This window comes from Microtus ochrogaster, unplaced genomic scaffold, assembly GCF_000317375.1.
Source record: "Microtus ochrogaster isolate Prairie Vole_2 unplaced genomic scaffold, MicOch1.0 UNK13, whole genome shotgun sequence".
In the NCBI taxonomy this organism is placed as follows: domain Eukaryota; kingdom Metazoa; phylum Chordata; class Mammalia; order Rodentia; family Cricetidae; genus Microtus; species Microtus ochrogaster.
The window spans coordinates 4,111,971-4,130,375 of record NW_004949111.1 but is presented as its reverse complement, the minus strand read 5'-3'; the positions used below and the strand labels follow the sequence as shown (position 1 = coordinate 4,130,375).

Sequence of the window (18,405 nt, the reverse complement as noted above, 5' to 3'; positions counted from 1 at the left end):
ACTTCCTTGCTCATCTTCTCCCTCCTTCTGTTCCTCATTGGGACTTTAGGAGCTCAGTCCAGTGTTCCAGTGTGGGTCTCTGTCTCTATCTCCATCCATCGCCAGATGAAGGTTCTTATTTGTAGCTAGCTACAAACAAAGTATGTTTTCTACTGTTCAGTGTATAATTATTTGGCTAATAATTTCTCTATTCCTGTTATTAAATACTTAAACTTAAATATTTTGGTCACTAATGATATGGTTGTATGATTACAATTAAAAATATATAATATATTTAAATTTTTCTAAGAAACTAGGTTTTAAATATTTCATCACAAATTTGATAACAGAGAAGCTAAAGTAACTATATAATCACTATAACATAATCACTTTAGCTACTCTAGTATGCAACTGCACACCAGAACTTACTACTTCCATTAAATTTAGCTTAGTATACAGTTGTCAACCTTTCCCAAACTCTTCTTACAGCCTCTGATGACCACTATTCTATTTCTTGTTATATATGATACATTTTCTTAGATTCCACATCAGTGAAATCAAATGATATTTGTCATTCTCTGCCTGAATTATCTTATATGATATGTTACAAATTATAACATCTTTTATTACTGAATAGTATTATTGTGTGTGTGCATATTACATTTACTTTACCCATTCATGATCATATAAGTTATTTTCATTTATTAGCTTTTGATAATAGTGCTACAATGAATTGGGATGAATTTATCTCTTTGTTATACTGGTTCATTTTCCTCTGAATGTACAGTGAGAAATAGGACTAATAGGTCTTACAAAAGTCGTGTTTTATATTTTGTTTTGTGTGTTTTATAGGAACCTCCATATTCTCTTCTGTAATAACCGTACTAATTTACATTCTCATTAACTGTGTTCAAAAGTTACATTTTTCCATATTCTCATGTGTCATCATTTATCTTATGGTAGTAGTAACTATCATAAAATACTTGTTAGAACAGAGTGCTATCTCATTTTTGTTTTGGCTTTCATTTTCCCGATTATTAATAATGTTGAATATATTTCATTAATATTGGTCATTTTCATTTCTTACAGTAAATGATTTTGGAGGCAAATGCTAACTTTTTAATTGATCTATTTATTTGTATGCTACTGAGATTTCGATTTCCTTATTTTCTCATATCACAATCATTTGCTGGATGACCAGTATTAAATATTTTTCCATTTCTGTAAGTTATTTCTTAACTCTGGTGATTTCTGTTCAGGAACTTCTTATTTGATAGAATATCATTTGTCTTTTTTTAAAAAATAATTTATTTAATTTTATATAATGGATATTGGTGTGAGGGTTTTAAATCCCCTGAATCTGGAGTTACAATTGTGAGCTGCCACACAGGTGCTGGGAATTGAACTTGGGTCCTCTGAAAGAAAAGCCAGTGTTCTTAACTTCTGAGTCACCTCTCCATTTCTCACTTGTCTTTTTTCAAACACTTATTTCCTTGGCTTTTGAGATAACTTCAAAAAAGCCTTGCCCTGTCATTTGCTTGAAATGTTTCTCACATTTTTCCTTTACATTTAAGATATTGAGCTATTTTAGATAGATTTTTTTTGTAGCTAGTAGACAGTAGGAGTTGCTTTATAATAAAGAAAATGTGGACATCCAGTTTGCCCACTATCACGTATTGAAAATATTATCCTTTCTACAATGGGGGATTTTAGGATTGTCAAATTTCAACTGGTTTTAAATGTATAGACTCACGTCTAGGTTATTTGCTTCACTGATTTATGTCAATACCATTCTGTTTTGGTTACCAAAGGACCATGTAGTAATGTTTTCTGTTTACTATTTTTGCTTAAGATTACTTTAACTGTTTAAAGTAATAGTGGTTCCAATAAAATTTTAGGATTTTTTCATCATGCTAAAAATATCACTGGTATTTTTGGACAGGTGTTGGTGGGGCATGTCTTTAATCCAAGCATGTGGGGGGCAAAAAAGCAGGTTCTGCTATAAATTCCAGGCAGCGAGTTGCAGAACAGTCAAGGCTTTATAGGGAAACCCTGTCCCAAAAACATCATTGGTTTTACAAGAGGGATTGAATTTCAAAAATGGGAAAGAATCTATAGCTTGCTTTGAGTAGTATGGATATTTTAATATTTGTCTCACAATCCATAAATATAATACATCTTGCCTTATTTATTTGTTTATTTTTATTTACTCAAAATTTCCACCTCCTCCCATTTCCTTTCCCCTTCCCCCATCCCCCTCCCTCTCCAGTCCTAAGAGCAGTCAGGGTTCCCTGCCCTGTAGGAAGTCCAAGGTCTTCCCCCTCCATCCAGGTCTAGGAAGGTGAGTAAACAAACAGACTAGGCTCCCACACAGCCAATACATGCAGTAGAATCAAAACTCAGTGCCATTGTCCTTGGTTTCTCAGTCAGCCCTCCTTGTCAGCCACATTCAGAGAGTTTGGTTTGATCACATGCTCCATCAGTCCCAGTCCAGCTGGCCTTGGTGAGCTCCCATTAGATCAGTTCCACCATCTCACTGGGTGGACACACCCCTCAAGGTCCTGACTTCCTTGCTCACATTCTCCCTCCTGCTCTTCATCTGGACCTTGGGAGCTCAGTTCAGTGCTCTAGTGTGGGTCTCTGTCTCTCTCTCCATCCATCGCCTGATGAAGGTTCTATGGTAATATGCAAGATATTCATCAGGGTGGCTATAGGATAAGGCCAGTTCAGGCATTTAATTAAGGGAGCCATTTTAGAGTTGGCAAGAGACTTGACTCTAGAGGGGTTCCCAGGTTTCCAAGGAGATGTCCCAGCTTGTTCCTTGGGCAGTAGAGGAGAGGGTGCTTGAACTGGCCTTTTATTTTTTATAATTTATTAATATACCATATTTCAATTCTGCTGGTCTTTCAGTGCTTTGATTAAATCTTTTGACAAATGTTTTAATTTTTATTCTTTTTTATTGATCTTTATTAAGCTCTACATTTTTCTCTGCTCCCCTCCCTACCTCTCCCCTCCCCCGTTCAACCCTCCCCTAAGGTCCCTAAGTGCTCATTTTATTCAGGAGATCTTTTCTTTTTGTCCTTCCCATGTAGATTAGATCTGTAAAAGTCTCTCTTAGTGTCCTCCTTGTTGTGTAAGTTCCTGGGATTGTGGTTTGTAGGCTGTTTTTCTTTGCTTTATGCTTACAAACCACCTATGAGTGAGTACATGTGATAATTGTCTTGAATTTTGCAGGAAAATGGATGGAGCTAGAAAACATTATTTTGAGTGAGGTAACCTAGACTCAGAAATATTTTTTATTTTTATAGCTATTGTAAGTGGCATATTGTGATGCTACTGATTTTTATATATAGTTTATATAAGTCAAACTTGACTGAATTAGTTTATTAATATTAGTGAGTAGGAATGTAAGTCAGTGTTAGAATGCTTGCTTGTCCAACATGTGTGAGGTCCCAGGGTCAATCTTCAACACTGAGAATAAGAACACATGTATTAGTTCTAATAGATTTTTGGGGGGAATTTTTATATACGAATTCATATCTATCTGCAAATAGAGATTATTTGACTAAGGAAAAGTCTTATTTTATTATCTTATTATTTGTTTTTGTTTACTATTCAAACTAGTACTTAGTGTAGCATGTTGAATTAAATGTATGAGTTTATAATACACATCCTTGGCTTGTAGCAGATTTGGCAGAAAGCTTTTAGCTTTCATCCACTCAGTGTACTAATTTTTGTTTATTTATTTTTATTGTTTTTATTATATAGACGTATGCTCCTGCTGTACCTAATTTTTTGCATTCTTATGTTGAATTTTATATTTGCAGAGATCATTATATGGTTTTATTATCTATTCTACACATGTGTTTACCATTTTTATTCATTTATGTTGAGCCTCTTTAGGAGCTTAGAGTGAATTCTACATGATTATAGTGAACAACTTTTCATACTCTTTTGGATTTGGTTTGTTAATGTTTCATTCAAGATTCTTAAATTAGTTAAGAGTGCTGGTTCATTGCTTTACTTTATGTTTTTTTTTTTCAGTTGTTTGACTTGGTCTCAGAGAAGGGCTGGTCTCCTAAAACGAATTTGAAAATAAAATAGTCTTTGATAAATTTCACAAAACAACTTAAGAAAAATTGGTGATACAACTTTTTTCTATATGTTTGGTTGAAATCATCAGTCAGGCTATTTGTTCTTGAGCTTTTCTTTGATGAAATATTTTAATTGTTTACTCTTACCACTCATTTGTTATTTGATTTTTATTTCTGCGTGATTAAATCTTAATATTTTATGTTTTCTATTTTATTGGTTATAAAAGAGTTTGATGTTTTCATCTACTTTAGGTTTGGTAGTAAAGCAATTTTTCTAGTACAATGGTGATTAAGACAATATAATGTATTTTATATAGTATACTCATTCAGATGTTCAAATAAAGTTAGTATAACACCAAGCCATACTAAATAAGTTAATATTTATAAAATACTAAAATGGAACCTGATATATGTTATGTTTCATAGGAAAATTCTCAAATAAACCATTTCATGTCATTCTGTTTAATTAAGACTTCTAACATTTATTAAAATGGTTTAGTGATTAAAAGTGTAGACTCCATTCTTAGGCTTCTTGAGATAAAAACTCATTCCATGAATTAACTTTTGATTAGATTAATTTATTTCTCTATGTCTTGGTTTCTTCATATCTGTAATAATTGTACATACCTCCTAAGGTTGTTTGATATATAGATTTAAACAGATAACATGCCCCCAAAACCTCAGAATAATGTCTAACATATAGGAAGCTCTCATTTTTCATGTACTATGTATCTGTACCAGTGTACATGTGTTTATGATATTGCAATTTTCATAAAAATATTAAGAATACTAATTCAGCTCTCTGTACCTACTATAAATAGTTATGGTTTCCTTTTAATATCAGATTAGTCTTAGTATTTAAACTTATCTCACTTTTGCTTTTAGCCAATTACCACTGAACCTGAAACAATGAGTTCTACAGTGAAATGTAAACCTAATTATATTCCACTCACTCAACAACTATCAGTGGTAAGTAACTTAAATCCATTGCAAGTATTGAGAAATTATTTGTGAGGGATAAACTTAAAGGCTTAATAAATGTTCCACTAAAAGTTAGGGACCTAGATAAAATCTATCCTCTGATAATATTATTTGTGTATAAATAAAGCCATGCTACAATTAACTATTGTTAGAAATTACTTTCATGAGCCCAATATCTATATAGCTACGTTGATTTTAGTAGCTTTAACACCTTAGCATAATAAACACATCTGTGAAAATTTTAGCATCTTTTCAACTTAAACTCCCTTGATTACCTGTCTTTGAATCTGCTAACCACATTATAAATTCTCCCATATTCACCAATAGTCCATATGTTCTAACTCTTTGGTCATTTTAATAACTTTCTATTATGCTTAGGTTTCTTTTTCTTTTTTCTCTACTTCGTTAATTATTTTTCATTCTCCAACATTCATGAACTCAAGTATTGGTCCTTTTGTGAAATTTTGTCCAAAATTAATCAGTGTGTGCCTTATTATCACGTTACTGTGTACATAATACTGATAATAAGCTCATCATGCTTCATTCCACTCAGTTTGTGACATTTTTCCTATTAGTCTCTAATTCCAATATTTAATAATAATATTATAAAGGTAGGGCATCAGTGCTTGTTGAATGAATGAAAAGATGGATGAAGAAGGAAAGAATGGACGAACAGACAGAGATGTAGATAGCCAGATGGAGTGAGTGGGTGCTTCATTAACTCATGAAATGTTCCTCCTTTGGCACACCAAAATAAATAATGCATAACAAATAAAAACATACTTTCTCTTGGATTAATTTAACCAAGAATGAACCCAAATTGAAACTCTCTACTTTTCCCCCTGTGGATTCTATCTGTTCCTGACAAAGAATTTTGATTTATATTTATTGTACAGAACAGCAAACATAGCATGGGGGAAGGGAGGTTTCTTTATAGAAATTTATAACAGAGTTTTATATTGGAAGAATTGATTTTACTGACAAAACTGACACAGATTAGTAAACTCCAAACTCACATTTTCAAGATATATCCACAGGTACTTTTCAATATTTCTGATAGATATTTGTTATATAAGGTTGCTTTCAAGCTGCTGACTGCTTTCAGCAGCTTATTAACCAGACACGTGTGTTACTCTGGGTCAGGGGCGTGGACAGGTACATAATAAAAGATTAAAACTTTACATAAATGTAGTTTACAAAAGCTGATTGTATAGAAAATCCAAGGCAAGTAATGTTGTTTGTTACATTGATTACACTTTTAATTTACTTATTTTTAAAAGTCTCCTCTCATTTTATATACCAATCCCAGTTTCCACTTCCCCCACCTTTCTCCCATCTGACCATCCATTCCTCAGAGAAGGTAAGGCTTCCCATGGGGAGTCAATAAAGCTTGGCACATCACTTTGAGGCAGAACCAAGGCCTTCCCTCATATCTAGGCTGAGCAAGGTATCCCTCCATAGAGAATGGGCTCCAGAAAGCCAGTTTATGCACTGGGGATAAATCCTGGTCGCACTACCAATGGTTCCCATTGACTGCCCAAGCCACACAACTGTCACCCAAATTTAGAGGGCATAGTTTGGTCCTATTCAGGTTCCCCTACTGTCAGTCCAGAGTCAGTGAGCTCCCACTAGGTCAGGCCAGCTGTTTCTGTGGATATCTCTGTCATAGTCTTGACCCCTTTGCTCGTATTTTTGCTCCTTCATCTCTTGGACTGGTCTTTGGAAGCTTGGCCCAGTGCCTATCTGTGGCTCTCTGCACCTGCTTCCATCAGTTTTTGGATCAAGTTTCTGTGATGATAATTAAGGTAGTCATCAATCTGACTACAAGTCAAAGCCAGTTAAGGAACCCTCTCCACTATTGCTTAGGGTCGTAGCTGAGGTCATTTTTGTTGATTCCTAAGAATTTCTCAAGTGCCAAGTTTCTTGTTGGCCCCACAATGACTTCCTCAATCAAGATATCACTTCTCTTGCTCTCCCTTGCTGTCCTTTCCCTATCTCAACCATCCTGTTCCCTGATTTTCTCCTTCCCAATCTCTTTTTACCCTCCTTTTCCTTCTTTCCTTCTCCCCCACCCCATGCTCCCTATTTTCTCTTGTTGTGGCCATTTCCCTTTCGCAAAAGGATTCATGTATGTCTCTCTTAGGGTTTTCCTTGTTACCTAGCTTCTCTGGAGTCATGGACTATAGGCTGTTTATGCTTTGCTTTATGTCTAATATCCACATATGAGTCAGTGCATACTGCGTTTGTCTTTCTAGGTCTAGATTATCTCACTCAGGATGGTTGCTTTTCTAGTTCCATTCATTGCCTTCAAATTTCAAGATGTCATTTTTTATCACTTAGTAGTACTCCAGTGTGTAAATGTACCACATTTTCTTTGTCTATCTTTTGGGTGAGGGGCATCTAGGTTATTTCCGGGTTCTGGTTATATTGAATAATGCTGCTATGAACATAGTTGAGCAAATGTCCTTGTGGTATGAGTGTGTATACTTTGGGTATATGCCCAAGAGTGGGTTGATGAATCTTTAGTTAGATTGATTTCCAATTTTCTGAAAACTGCTATACTTATTTCCAAAGTGGCTGTGCAAGTTTGCTCATCTACCAGCAGTGGAAGAGTGTTTCACATCCTCTCCAGCATAAGCTATCATTGGTGTTTTTTACTTTAGCCATTCTGATTGGTGTAAGATAATATCTCAGAGTCGTTTTGATTTCATTTCTCTGATAGCTAAAGATGGGGAGCAATTCCTTTGGTGGTTGTTGGTCATTTGAGATTCTTCTGTTGAAAATTCTGTTCAGATGTGTAAAGCATTTTTAATTGGATTATTTGGTATTTGATATCTAGTATCTTGAGTCCTTATTTATTTTGGAGATCAGTCCTTTGGCTGATGTGGAATTGGTGAAGAACTTTTCCCATTCTGTAGGTTGCCATTTTGTTATATTGACTATCCTTTGCCTTCTAGAAGTTTCTCAGTTTCATGAGGTCCCATTTATTAATTGTTGCTCTCAGTGTCTGTGCTCTTGGTGTGTTATATTTAGGAAATTGTCTCCTGTGTCTATGTGTTTTAGGATATGTCCCACCTTTTCTTCTATCAGGTTCAGTATAGCTGGATTCGTGTTGAGGTCTTTGATCCATTTGGACTTGAGTTTTGTGTGTTTGGATAGATATGGATCTATTTGAATTCTTCTACATGTTGACATTCAGTTATGCCAGCACCATTTGTTGAAGAGGCTGTCTTTTTCCATTATATAATTTTAGGTTCTTTGTCAAAGTTATTTCGGGTAAAGCTAGCCAGGCGGCAAGGAACCGGGCAGAACAAAAAGCTGCCCACTGCTCCTTCAACACCTATCCAAGAGCATGGGAGATCTTTCCATTTTCTGATATCTTCTTCATTTTCTTCAAAGATTTAAAGTTTTTGTCATATAGGTGTTTCACTTCCTTGATTAGCATCACCCCCATTAGACTTTATATTATTTGGGTCTCTTGTAAAGGGTGATATTTCTCTGATTTCTGTCTCAGTCCTTTTATCATTTGTACATAGAAGGGCTACTGATTTTTTTTTAGTTGATCTTGTATCCTGTCACATTACTGAAGGTTTTTTCAGCTGTAGGAATTACTGGTAGAATTTTTGGGGTCACTTATTTAAACTCTCTTATCATCTGCAAAGAGTGAAAATTTGACTTCTTCCTCTCCAATTAGAATCCCCTTGATCTCCTTTTGTTGTCTTATTGCTCTAGCTAGAAATTTGAGTACTATATTGAATAGATATGGAGAAAGTGGACAGCCTTGTCTTGGTCCTGATTTTAGTGGAATTGCTTTATATTGCTCTTCATTTAAGTTGATTTAGATAAGTTCCTTGTGTCCCTGATCTCTCTAAGACTTTTTATCATGAAGGGGTTTGGATTTTGTCAAAGGGTTTTTCAGCATCTAATGAGATGATATGTTTTTTTTTCTTTTTAGTTGAATTATATTGTGGGTTACATTAATTTCTTAAAGGCAGGCTAAACTTATACAGTCTGAGTATACACTAGGACAGCAGATATAATACACTGTTAAAAATTAACTCAAGACTTATTATTAGCGTTTCTGTGATGTGTGTCAAAAATTCAGTCTTTTCAGAGCCAACAGAAATTTTTGTTAAAAACTATTACTTCCTGTGGATAGGTAGTAATGTAGATGTCTATGTAGATTGGTATGGGGTTGATGGTATACTAGACTGAGGGAAGGGACTAAACATAGGAACATGTTTTAGTAAATCAAATACCTTATTTGGTCCACCAGATTCAGAATACAAGAGATGAAATATCCCATGGTAAACATATCTCCATTTTTTTCTACGCAAAAAAAGGAGACATCAGACTCTTCTACTAGAGAGATAGAATTAGTGACTCTTCCAGTGTTCAAACACACAAAGAACACATTTTAAAATACTTTCTGACCACTTTGACAAAAATGTACACCTGTGATTATTCAAACCTCCAGTCTGACATGTAAAATGTAAATTTCCCATAGTACAGTGCATATCTATTACCTATATCTTTTCATGCAATAAGTTTGGAAACATTTACAAAGCTATATTAAGTAAAGAAAAATTGTTCTGATATTCTATTAGAAACAACTTCAGATGCCATATAGAGTTATTTATTTGCATTTTATATCAACTAACATTACACTGTAACATTAAGAAATAACAAATCATTCTATTAAGGCACCTCATTTAAATAAAGATTTTATAAAAGCATATAGTATCAATTTTATCATCATATAACATACATTTATAGAATAACAAACATGATTGGTTGTAGTTTCATAGAAACTCCATAGTGTCAAAATTATAAAGTATATAAGGCATGATAAATGCTAAGCTTACCTTTCTAATTAGTCATGCCAAATGGACAGCTTTAAAGGAAAATAGAAATTAAACATTCCTGATATGGTTTATTTATCTTTAAAAGTTGAGTGGTTTGTGTTAAAATAGTATTTATTTTAAAAAGTTTTAGAACCATTTTTGGAACTAGCTAACTAGATTTCTGAAAAGATGATGTATACCGGTAAAATATTAAGTCCCTCCTTTTATTTTTATTTTATTTGTTTGATTGTTTCTTTGTTAGAAAAGGCATACAGCAGTGTGTGAGTGGCGATCCAAGAACCAATTGCAGATGTAGGTTCTCTCCTTTTACTGTGTAGATCCTGGGGATTAAACTCAGGTCGTCGGGTTTAGCAGTAAACTCCTTCACCTGCTGAACCATCTCACTAGCCTGAATTCTCAGAAACAGTTTTTACACTCTCTGTACTTTATCATGTGGTTTCTTCATATCCATACCCACATGCTGTATTTATAATGACATAAAGTTTTACCTTCATATATGGCATTGGATTGTTTTTAATTTATGGTAAGATAGCTTTGCTCCCAGGATACAACTTCCTTTCAAGTGACTTTATTTTTTCTTTATCAGCCCAAGAGAATTTCTTGGACCATACTAAGCACAATTATTTTCCAGTTCACTCACTAGCCTTATAATTTTCTAAAAATAATTTAAAATGTACACTGTAAAAGGCAGGTAAATGTTGAAGTTGCACGTTAAAAATGTCATTTGGGTTGTGATTGCAGAAAATAGGTTAAAAATAGGGCAAGGGTTAGGTCAGAGAAAGCAGATGTGACCTATACGTTCTTAATCTTTTCCTTTTGAGATATAGCCTTTTATGGCAAATTACTAGCTATCTAGATTCAGTTGGGATTTTCTTCAGCCATTTTCTTAGTCTTCCAGTTTTAAAACTTAAGTTTGAATACTTTGAAGCATTTTCCCTTTTGAGAATTTGTTAAATTATTTATGGAGGTTTCCTGTGAAAAATATTCATGAATATTTAAAGGTAGGCTGACAATATTTCAGTTTTTTTCTACCTTGACAGGATCATTGGTTACCTTTAATAACATATATGTATATTACATAAAACTATATAAATAGAACCAAATGTATGAAAATATTCATTATAATAAGTGATATAATGTAGAGTTATATCTGTCAATACTTTTTTGAGACAAGGTCTTTTTGTTATTCACTTTCTAAAAAATTGTGTAAATCAAGTAGTCTTGAACTTGTTGTGCTTGGTCTCTCAGTATGCATTCTATTTGTAAATTGAAGGTAGGCAACACTAAAGGTTTATTTTTTATAGAAAAATTAAAAAGTTTCATTCTGCGTATTTTCATATCTCTCAACTCTTAATTCTCTAAGAAAAGCTGAAAGAATTTATTAAATATTATTTGATGATATCAGGATGATTTTATGTTTTAGGAAAAGTTTTCAGGAAAGTTTCTAAACTTTGAAATAAAGGCAATCAAATAAATTTACCTAAAATTTCTTTGTATATAAACGTGATTTTTATTAATTATGCTTAATTAATTTTATTTATTTTAGTTAAAGAATTCTAACATAGAATTAGTTTATTGTGACTGTCATTTTTTTCTTTTTGAAGGAATCAGGTAGACTGTTTATCTAGATCCAAACACAGAGACAGACAATTCCATCTAAAACACACTTTCCATTTAGAGACCAAATTTAAATAAGAATTATATCTTTATAAATATGTAATTTTTCTATTAGCATAAATAATTTTTCACCTGCCATAAACAAAGAATGTTTGTATTTCTTTGTATAAATATTTTATTTTTGTTTATATAGATGTATGCTGTGTCAGAACTGAAATAATGAAAGCAACATGGTTCCTAATATAACTTTTTCTCAAGTAGTTCCTAAGGCTTCCTACTGCTTAATATGGTTGAATTCATTATAATAATGTACATATAACCCACAGGTAAGATCTCCAAATCACTGGGCAGTGGTGGCACAGGCAGATCTCTGCGTTCAAGGCCAGACTGGTCTACAAGAACTAGTTCCAGGACAGATAGGGCAGTTACACAGAGAAACTCTGTCTTGAATAAACAAAAATAAAATAAAATAAATCTCAACAAAGTTTAAAAAAATTAGAAATCAGGAGTATAAATCCTTAAATTATAATGAGAAACTGTTGGAATACATGCTTTTTAACAAAGAGATAAGATACTAACTTAGGGAAAACCTCTAGTTTTCAAAATATATTGAGCCATTTCTTGAAGTACTAAAATATTGACTGCAGTGTCAAATCTAGTAACAAAGTAGAAGTTAGAAGCTACCTACTATTTTAGTCTAAGATTCTGACTTAAGTCTCTTCATGAAAGAGATGAAAATTTTATCTTCCTTTGCCAGATACACTGCCCTCTAGGTACTCTTTGAAAAATACTGGTACTCCATGTCTTTCATACCAAATATAATTGGTCCCTGCCCCCTGTAGAATAAACTACCTATTTTACAACTTTTAAAATAATTATACACATAGAGAAAGGTGGTAGATAAAATATTTCTTTACTGACAAAATGAGGTACTCTGCATTGTTGAAAGGAGCTGCGGGCTGCTTCCCGCCACCCGGCCGCCCACACGGCTAGCTTTATACTCGAAATAATTACATGGAAATTGTATTCTTTTAAACACTGCCTGGCCCATTAGTTCCAGCCTCTTATTGGCTAGCTCTTACATATTGATCTAACCCATTTCTAATAATCTGTGTAGCCCACAAGGTGGTTACCAGGGAAGATCTTAACCTGCGGCTGTGTGCGGCTGTGTTGGGTGGGAGAATCATGGCGACTGCCTGACTCGGCTTCTTTCTCCCAGCATTCTGCTTTGTCTACTCTGCCTACCTAATTTTCTGTCCTATCAGGCCAAGCAGTTTTCTTTATTAGTTAACCAATGAGAGTAACAGATAAGATACAAGACCCACCTCCATCATTTCCCCATTTTCTATTTAAATAAAAAAGAAAGGCTTTAACTTTATCATAGTAAAACTACATATAACAAAACAGTTACCAAGCAAGAATTAGTTACAATATTTATATCTTTTATCTTTTATCATAACTAAGGAAAACCATAATTATCTATCTATTCTTCAATTCCATCAAAGATTCCAGAAGGATATAATATTATCTAAGTAAACAAGAAACAAGAAACTTCAAATTCTAGAAATGATAGAGATATCTTGTTGCCTGGACAGTCACCCAAAGTTCTTTTTTACTGTTGGGGTATCCATCTTCAGCCTTCAGGCCCATAGTATCCAGCAGACATTTTCATGAAGCAGGAAATGCCAAAGACAGTTCAGTCAATTTCTGCTGTGTCCTGTAGAATGTCTCGCAGACTCTTTTATGAATCATGAGCCCCAAAAGATCATCTCACCTTTAGGCAAGCTCAGCAGTCCTCTCTCTGAGGGTTCTCTGTGTCCAGTTTATGCAACAGTCCAGGCAAGTGCAGTTTCTTGCCCAAATGGCTAACCAACTCCCTAAGGAGTCTCTTCGATGTCCATGTTCCTCTTGAAGTAGATTGGTGCTGCCAGGAGCAGACGTGTCTCATTGTCATAAAAAAACCCTAAGTTATTAAAACATTAAATGCCATATTCTGCAGTCTTTGAAAGATATGAAGAATGTCTATCTAACTGAAATATATCTCTACATATCTAGAAAATCTAACATGACTACAAGCTTTACTATTATCGATGATTATCCATTAGCAACCTATATTTCCTAATTAAACATTACATTTTTAAATGAACTACACAATCACAGTACCTCAATCAAAAGCAGAAACATATATACACATAACAAAATTGACCTTAAAATCCATACCAATGCAAATTATTCATACCTATATTATATCCCTCTTTAAATGTAAAAGAACATTTATAAACAATATATGGGAACATGGGCGCAGTTTTTCTCTCCAAACTGCTTTCTGCTGTATGGGGGCAAGTTATTCAGGTCTTTTATGGTGTAAGCTGTCTGCCCGGTTCATCTCAGTCAGCAGTCGAGTGAAATAATTTTCTGAAGGTGTTCATGACAACCTTTCAGGAGGGCATGGTCTATCGTACTATATTAGGATAGAAACAATTCACAGGGTCTCATCCTCTGTGAAAACAAAAGAAGACCCTCTCCAAATCATCATATCTTTAGACCCAAATTCTGAAATCATATTACCCTTATATCCATTCTGGTTCCACTTGGCAGCCCATATAATGAAATGTCTCTCTGTGCTGCCGAGATTGGGGCGTGCAGCTCTCTCAAACTAAAATTTAAACCTACATCCCGGGCCGCTCAGGAGGGGGGGCAAAAAAGCCCCATGTTGGGCGCCACTCTATAATATTATGATAGTGTTTGATTCTTTTTTAAAAAATTACTTCATGTATTTAATTCATTTGCTTATTTATTAATTAATGTGTATGTGTGCTTGCATAAGTGCCATAGTGCACACATGAAGTAAAACAACAGCTTGGAGATACTGGGTCTTCCATTACAACCTATGGTTCCTGAGGATCAAACTCAAGTGGTCAGAATTGATGGCAAGAGTCTTTCTAAACCATCTCAAAGGCCATGATTTTGATAGTTTTAAAATTGTATTATAAAGTACATAAAGCTGAGAAAAATCATAGTAGATTATGTATCAGACTGTTATTTTGTCAATATTCTGTAAAGATTCAAATGAGTTCTTTTATTTTTATTTACAAAAAGCATGCTCTTCTTAGAATGACTTATGATTCTTGTTTTTTTATTCTTGTTTGTTACATTTAATATATTTTATACTTAAAGATTTCAATCCAAGTCACAATCTAACATTTTGCAATTCCTTGCTACACTGAAATTATTTCAATTATGATATAATTCATGTTTGTTGCTGACATTCCTGTCACCTACTTTGTTATAGGTTGTTTCACTTTTATGTTGGCTTTATATCATTACTACATGAAGAATTCTCAGTTTTGCTGTAGGCTATCTCTTCACTCTGTTGCATGTTTCCTTTTCTATGCAGAACCTTTTATTTTGATAATCCTATATCCATTCTTTAGTATTTTTTTCTATTCATGTTTTTCTGGTCTTACTTATAAATCACACTTTCCAACATCTTGAAATATTTTATCTATATTTTCCAAATAATATTGGTTTTGGCTATTTTATAATGAGAGAATTGTCTATTTTTTTTCAGTGAATCAAATAACAGAATTCCGATTGTCTGTATTTCCTGCTTTATGAGAAAGCAAATTAGGAATGAATACAGTTACAGAGACAACTGTCATCTATATGTAATCTTAAAACTCTCTCAGTTTGAATTTCTTGATAAGTAATCCTTTTGATAACTAGAAACCTAATCATAATTTAGAATAAAGGGCTGGAGATGGCTTAGCAGATAAAAACTTTTGCAGCCAGGTCTTACAACTTGAGTTTGATCCCCAGGACCCATACCGTAAAAGAAGACAACCTATTCTGGCGAATGATCCACTGATGTCCATATGTGCACTGTGGTGCATGTGCACAAACACACATGTGCATGCATGCACCCATAAAAATTGCATTAAGATAGAAGGAATTTTTTTTATAAAGTTGTTTTGATTTTTCAAAGAATAATATTTTAGAACACTTAAAAACATTTCAGTGTATATTTGGTTTGAGTCTCATTTGAAGCATTTTTTTTTTAACTGTGACTCTCAGTAATTTGGCTTGAAAGAAGGAAGATTTTTGTATTGAAACTATTCATTATTATTAGTCTTCAATAAGCTTATTTAAACCAATTTACACCAAGTATAATACATTATGAGTACTTCAGTAAGAGGGAAGGGCTGACTGTTAAATATGAATAGATGTGATAGAAACTACTTTTTTTACTTTCTAATTGTGTGAAACCCACTAGTTTTATGTAAAACATCATTGGGAATGATGAGTAAACATAAAAATTTCTGGAGTGAGATTATTTTATACATGAGAGCAGCTTAAATTGCACTGTTCATTTCTACAGTGTAATCTCAAACAATTATTTAATTTGAAATCTTTAACTACATTTTAAATTAGTGGATTTTAGAAGTATATAAATGAAATAACTTGACCAGGAATGAATCTAAAGTTGTTTAAAATTTAAATTGTGAAAATTTGAAAACTATAAATATTAATATAATTAAACTATTTTATTCCTAATGAATATCCCTAGGTGATCCCTAGGGTAAAAACATTTGCCACCAACTTTGATGACCAAAGTATAATCCATGGAATCCATATGGTGTAAGGAAAAAGTCCACCACTGTGATTTGTCTTCTGACCTCCATATATACACTGTGTCATGAAGTTGTTCACATATATACACAAATAAATAAATGGAAGAAAGGAATGTTTTAAGTGTCAGATCGTCTACATATATATTATGATTTCCAGTTTGGTACTTTTATGGGACTCCTGAGTGTGTGAACAAGTGGTTCTCTAATTCTTATGCCTTTTCTTGGGCTCTTTTACTTCTGTTGATTTGTCTTGTCCAAATTTTTTATTATCTTAAATTTTATTATTATATATTTTATTATCATCTCCTAAAAGCCTGTTCTTTTCTAATGAGAGATAGAAAGGGTATAGGTCCAGAAGGGTTAGGATGTGGGGAGGATTTGGAGGAGTAGTGGGAAGGAAAACCATAGTCAGTCTATATTATGTGATATAAAAAATCCATTTTCAATAATAGAAAATGAGAGTAGCAAGTAAATAGCTCAGTAGACAGACAAGTTGACATATATGCCTATTCTCATTAAGCTTCCTTATTAGTCTTGTCTCATACAAGCAAGCAAAACAGAAATTTTGTTTTATTTTGATGACGTCAATAATCCTGACCAAAAGTTATTCTAAATGATTTTTCATTAGATTGTTAGGAAACTTGTACTTCTTGACTCTTATTTTTTGGTGGTTATTATCTCTTCCTAGATTAGCATGCATGTCTGCATCTATTCACTGACCAAAGACCTATGTTTTATTATTTAACAAGTTATTTTAACCTAAAACTGAACAGACAGTAACTATTATTTTTTTTTACCTTTAAGTATTTATTAGAGACACTATGAAAACCATAAATTAACCACATGTGTTTTGCATTTGTAAGAATCTTACATGTTTAACAGAGTTAGTTGGATAATTTATAATACATCCATCCGCTAATGTTATTTGAAAAATTGTAATGATTTTCTCCTAAACAAGGCATAATGGAGCTGTAAGCCTAGCACTTTGGGGGGAAAAAAAGGTCAGGGCATTCTGCTCTTAACTCAGGCTGCAGGAGACCCCCCCATTTCACACATATTTTCTTGCATTGGCCAGCTTTTTTTTTTACTTTATATAATATCAGATTATTTGTTATCAAAATATTTTCAGTTGACTTCAGAAAGCAGGCATTAAGAATACAAATGCCACAAGAAAATATATCAATTTGTGAAAAAATTCAAAAGCTTATTTTCTACTGAATGAGATATACCATCTATGTGCAGCATAATTTATTAACACTTTTTTACATGAGGCTCACTTTCATAGGAGATGATAAATACCTATACTGATTATATATGTTATTGGGTGTCATTACAGAAAGAAGTACAACTCCATTATGTAGCCTAACTTACAAAATGTAAACTTAGGAGAAACAGAAGTCTTGAAAGTGTGAACTACAGAAATTAGTGGCTACATATAATTGGCATAACTTAATATGTTAACTGTGTCAACATAAGATTTATTCTTATTCCCAAATGGTATTTTTGTGCAGTAATACATAATAAATAAAATACAGGATTTCTTACTAAGAACATGTCAAAATTTTGTTCTTGTGTAATTTGCAGCATTGTAATTTTTTGAGTAATATTTGTCAGTTTTAAAATTCCACTAATATGCATTGGAATGATTTATTCAGTTTTAAATTTATTATTTATTCTTAACAGATTTCTGTATAAAAGCCAAGAAGTATTTACACTCTAAAATTTTCTTAGAAAATAAGTTTTAAAATTTCTTAGTTTGCTTCATAAGAATGTGTAAACATTTACTTTGAGATATTTGCAATAATTGGAGAAAAAAGTTCCTGTTTAGGCACATTAGTGTGATCATATTGAACAATAAGTATTCTCCAAGTGGCTGAATTGTCAATCTTATACTAATAGATGATTTCTAGGATAATTTATTACTATAATATCTTAGTACAATGCTTCAGCATTTTCTAAACTTTTTCAGTCTTATATATTTCATGGATATTTTAATTCTAAAAGTTGAACCAAATATAAATCAATCTACATAATTCATAACATTGAAATTCAGAAATGTTCTGTGAAAACTTGTTGAGTCTGCAAATCTTAATATTTTACAGTATTTATAAATTTTATTCATTCATGGAAGACTGTTTCTCCCTGTCTCAGCATTTTTTAGTTGCCTGTAGTTTTTTTAATGTAGAGTTGAGATATTTTGGGCTTTCTAATTACACAGACAAAGCAGGGTATGTGTGT

The 18,405-nt window shown here is 33.1% G+C and overlaps 1 protein-coding gene across 1 annotated transcript in view; it reads left to right on the top strand.

Annotated features, from left to right (window-relative positions):
• The window catches only part of LOC101997307, a 453,400-nt gene that overhangs the window by 160,517 nt on the left and 274,478 nt on the right, over positions 1-18,405 (top strand). The window contains exon 10 of the mRNA XM_026789039.1: positions 4,959-5,042. Within this exon, the coding sequence (XP_026644840.1) occupies positions 4,959-5,042 (84 nt within the window). The remainder of the gene's footprint in view (positions 1-4,958; positions 5,043-18,405) is intronic.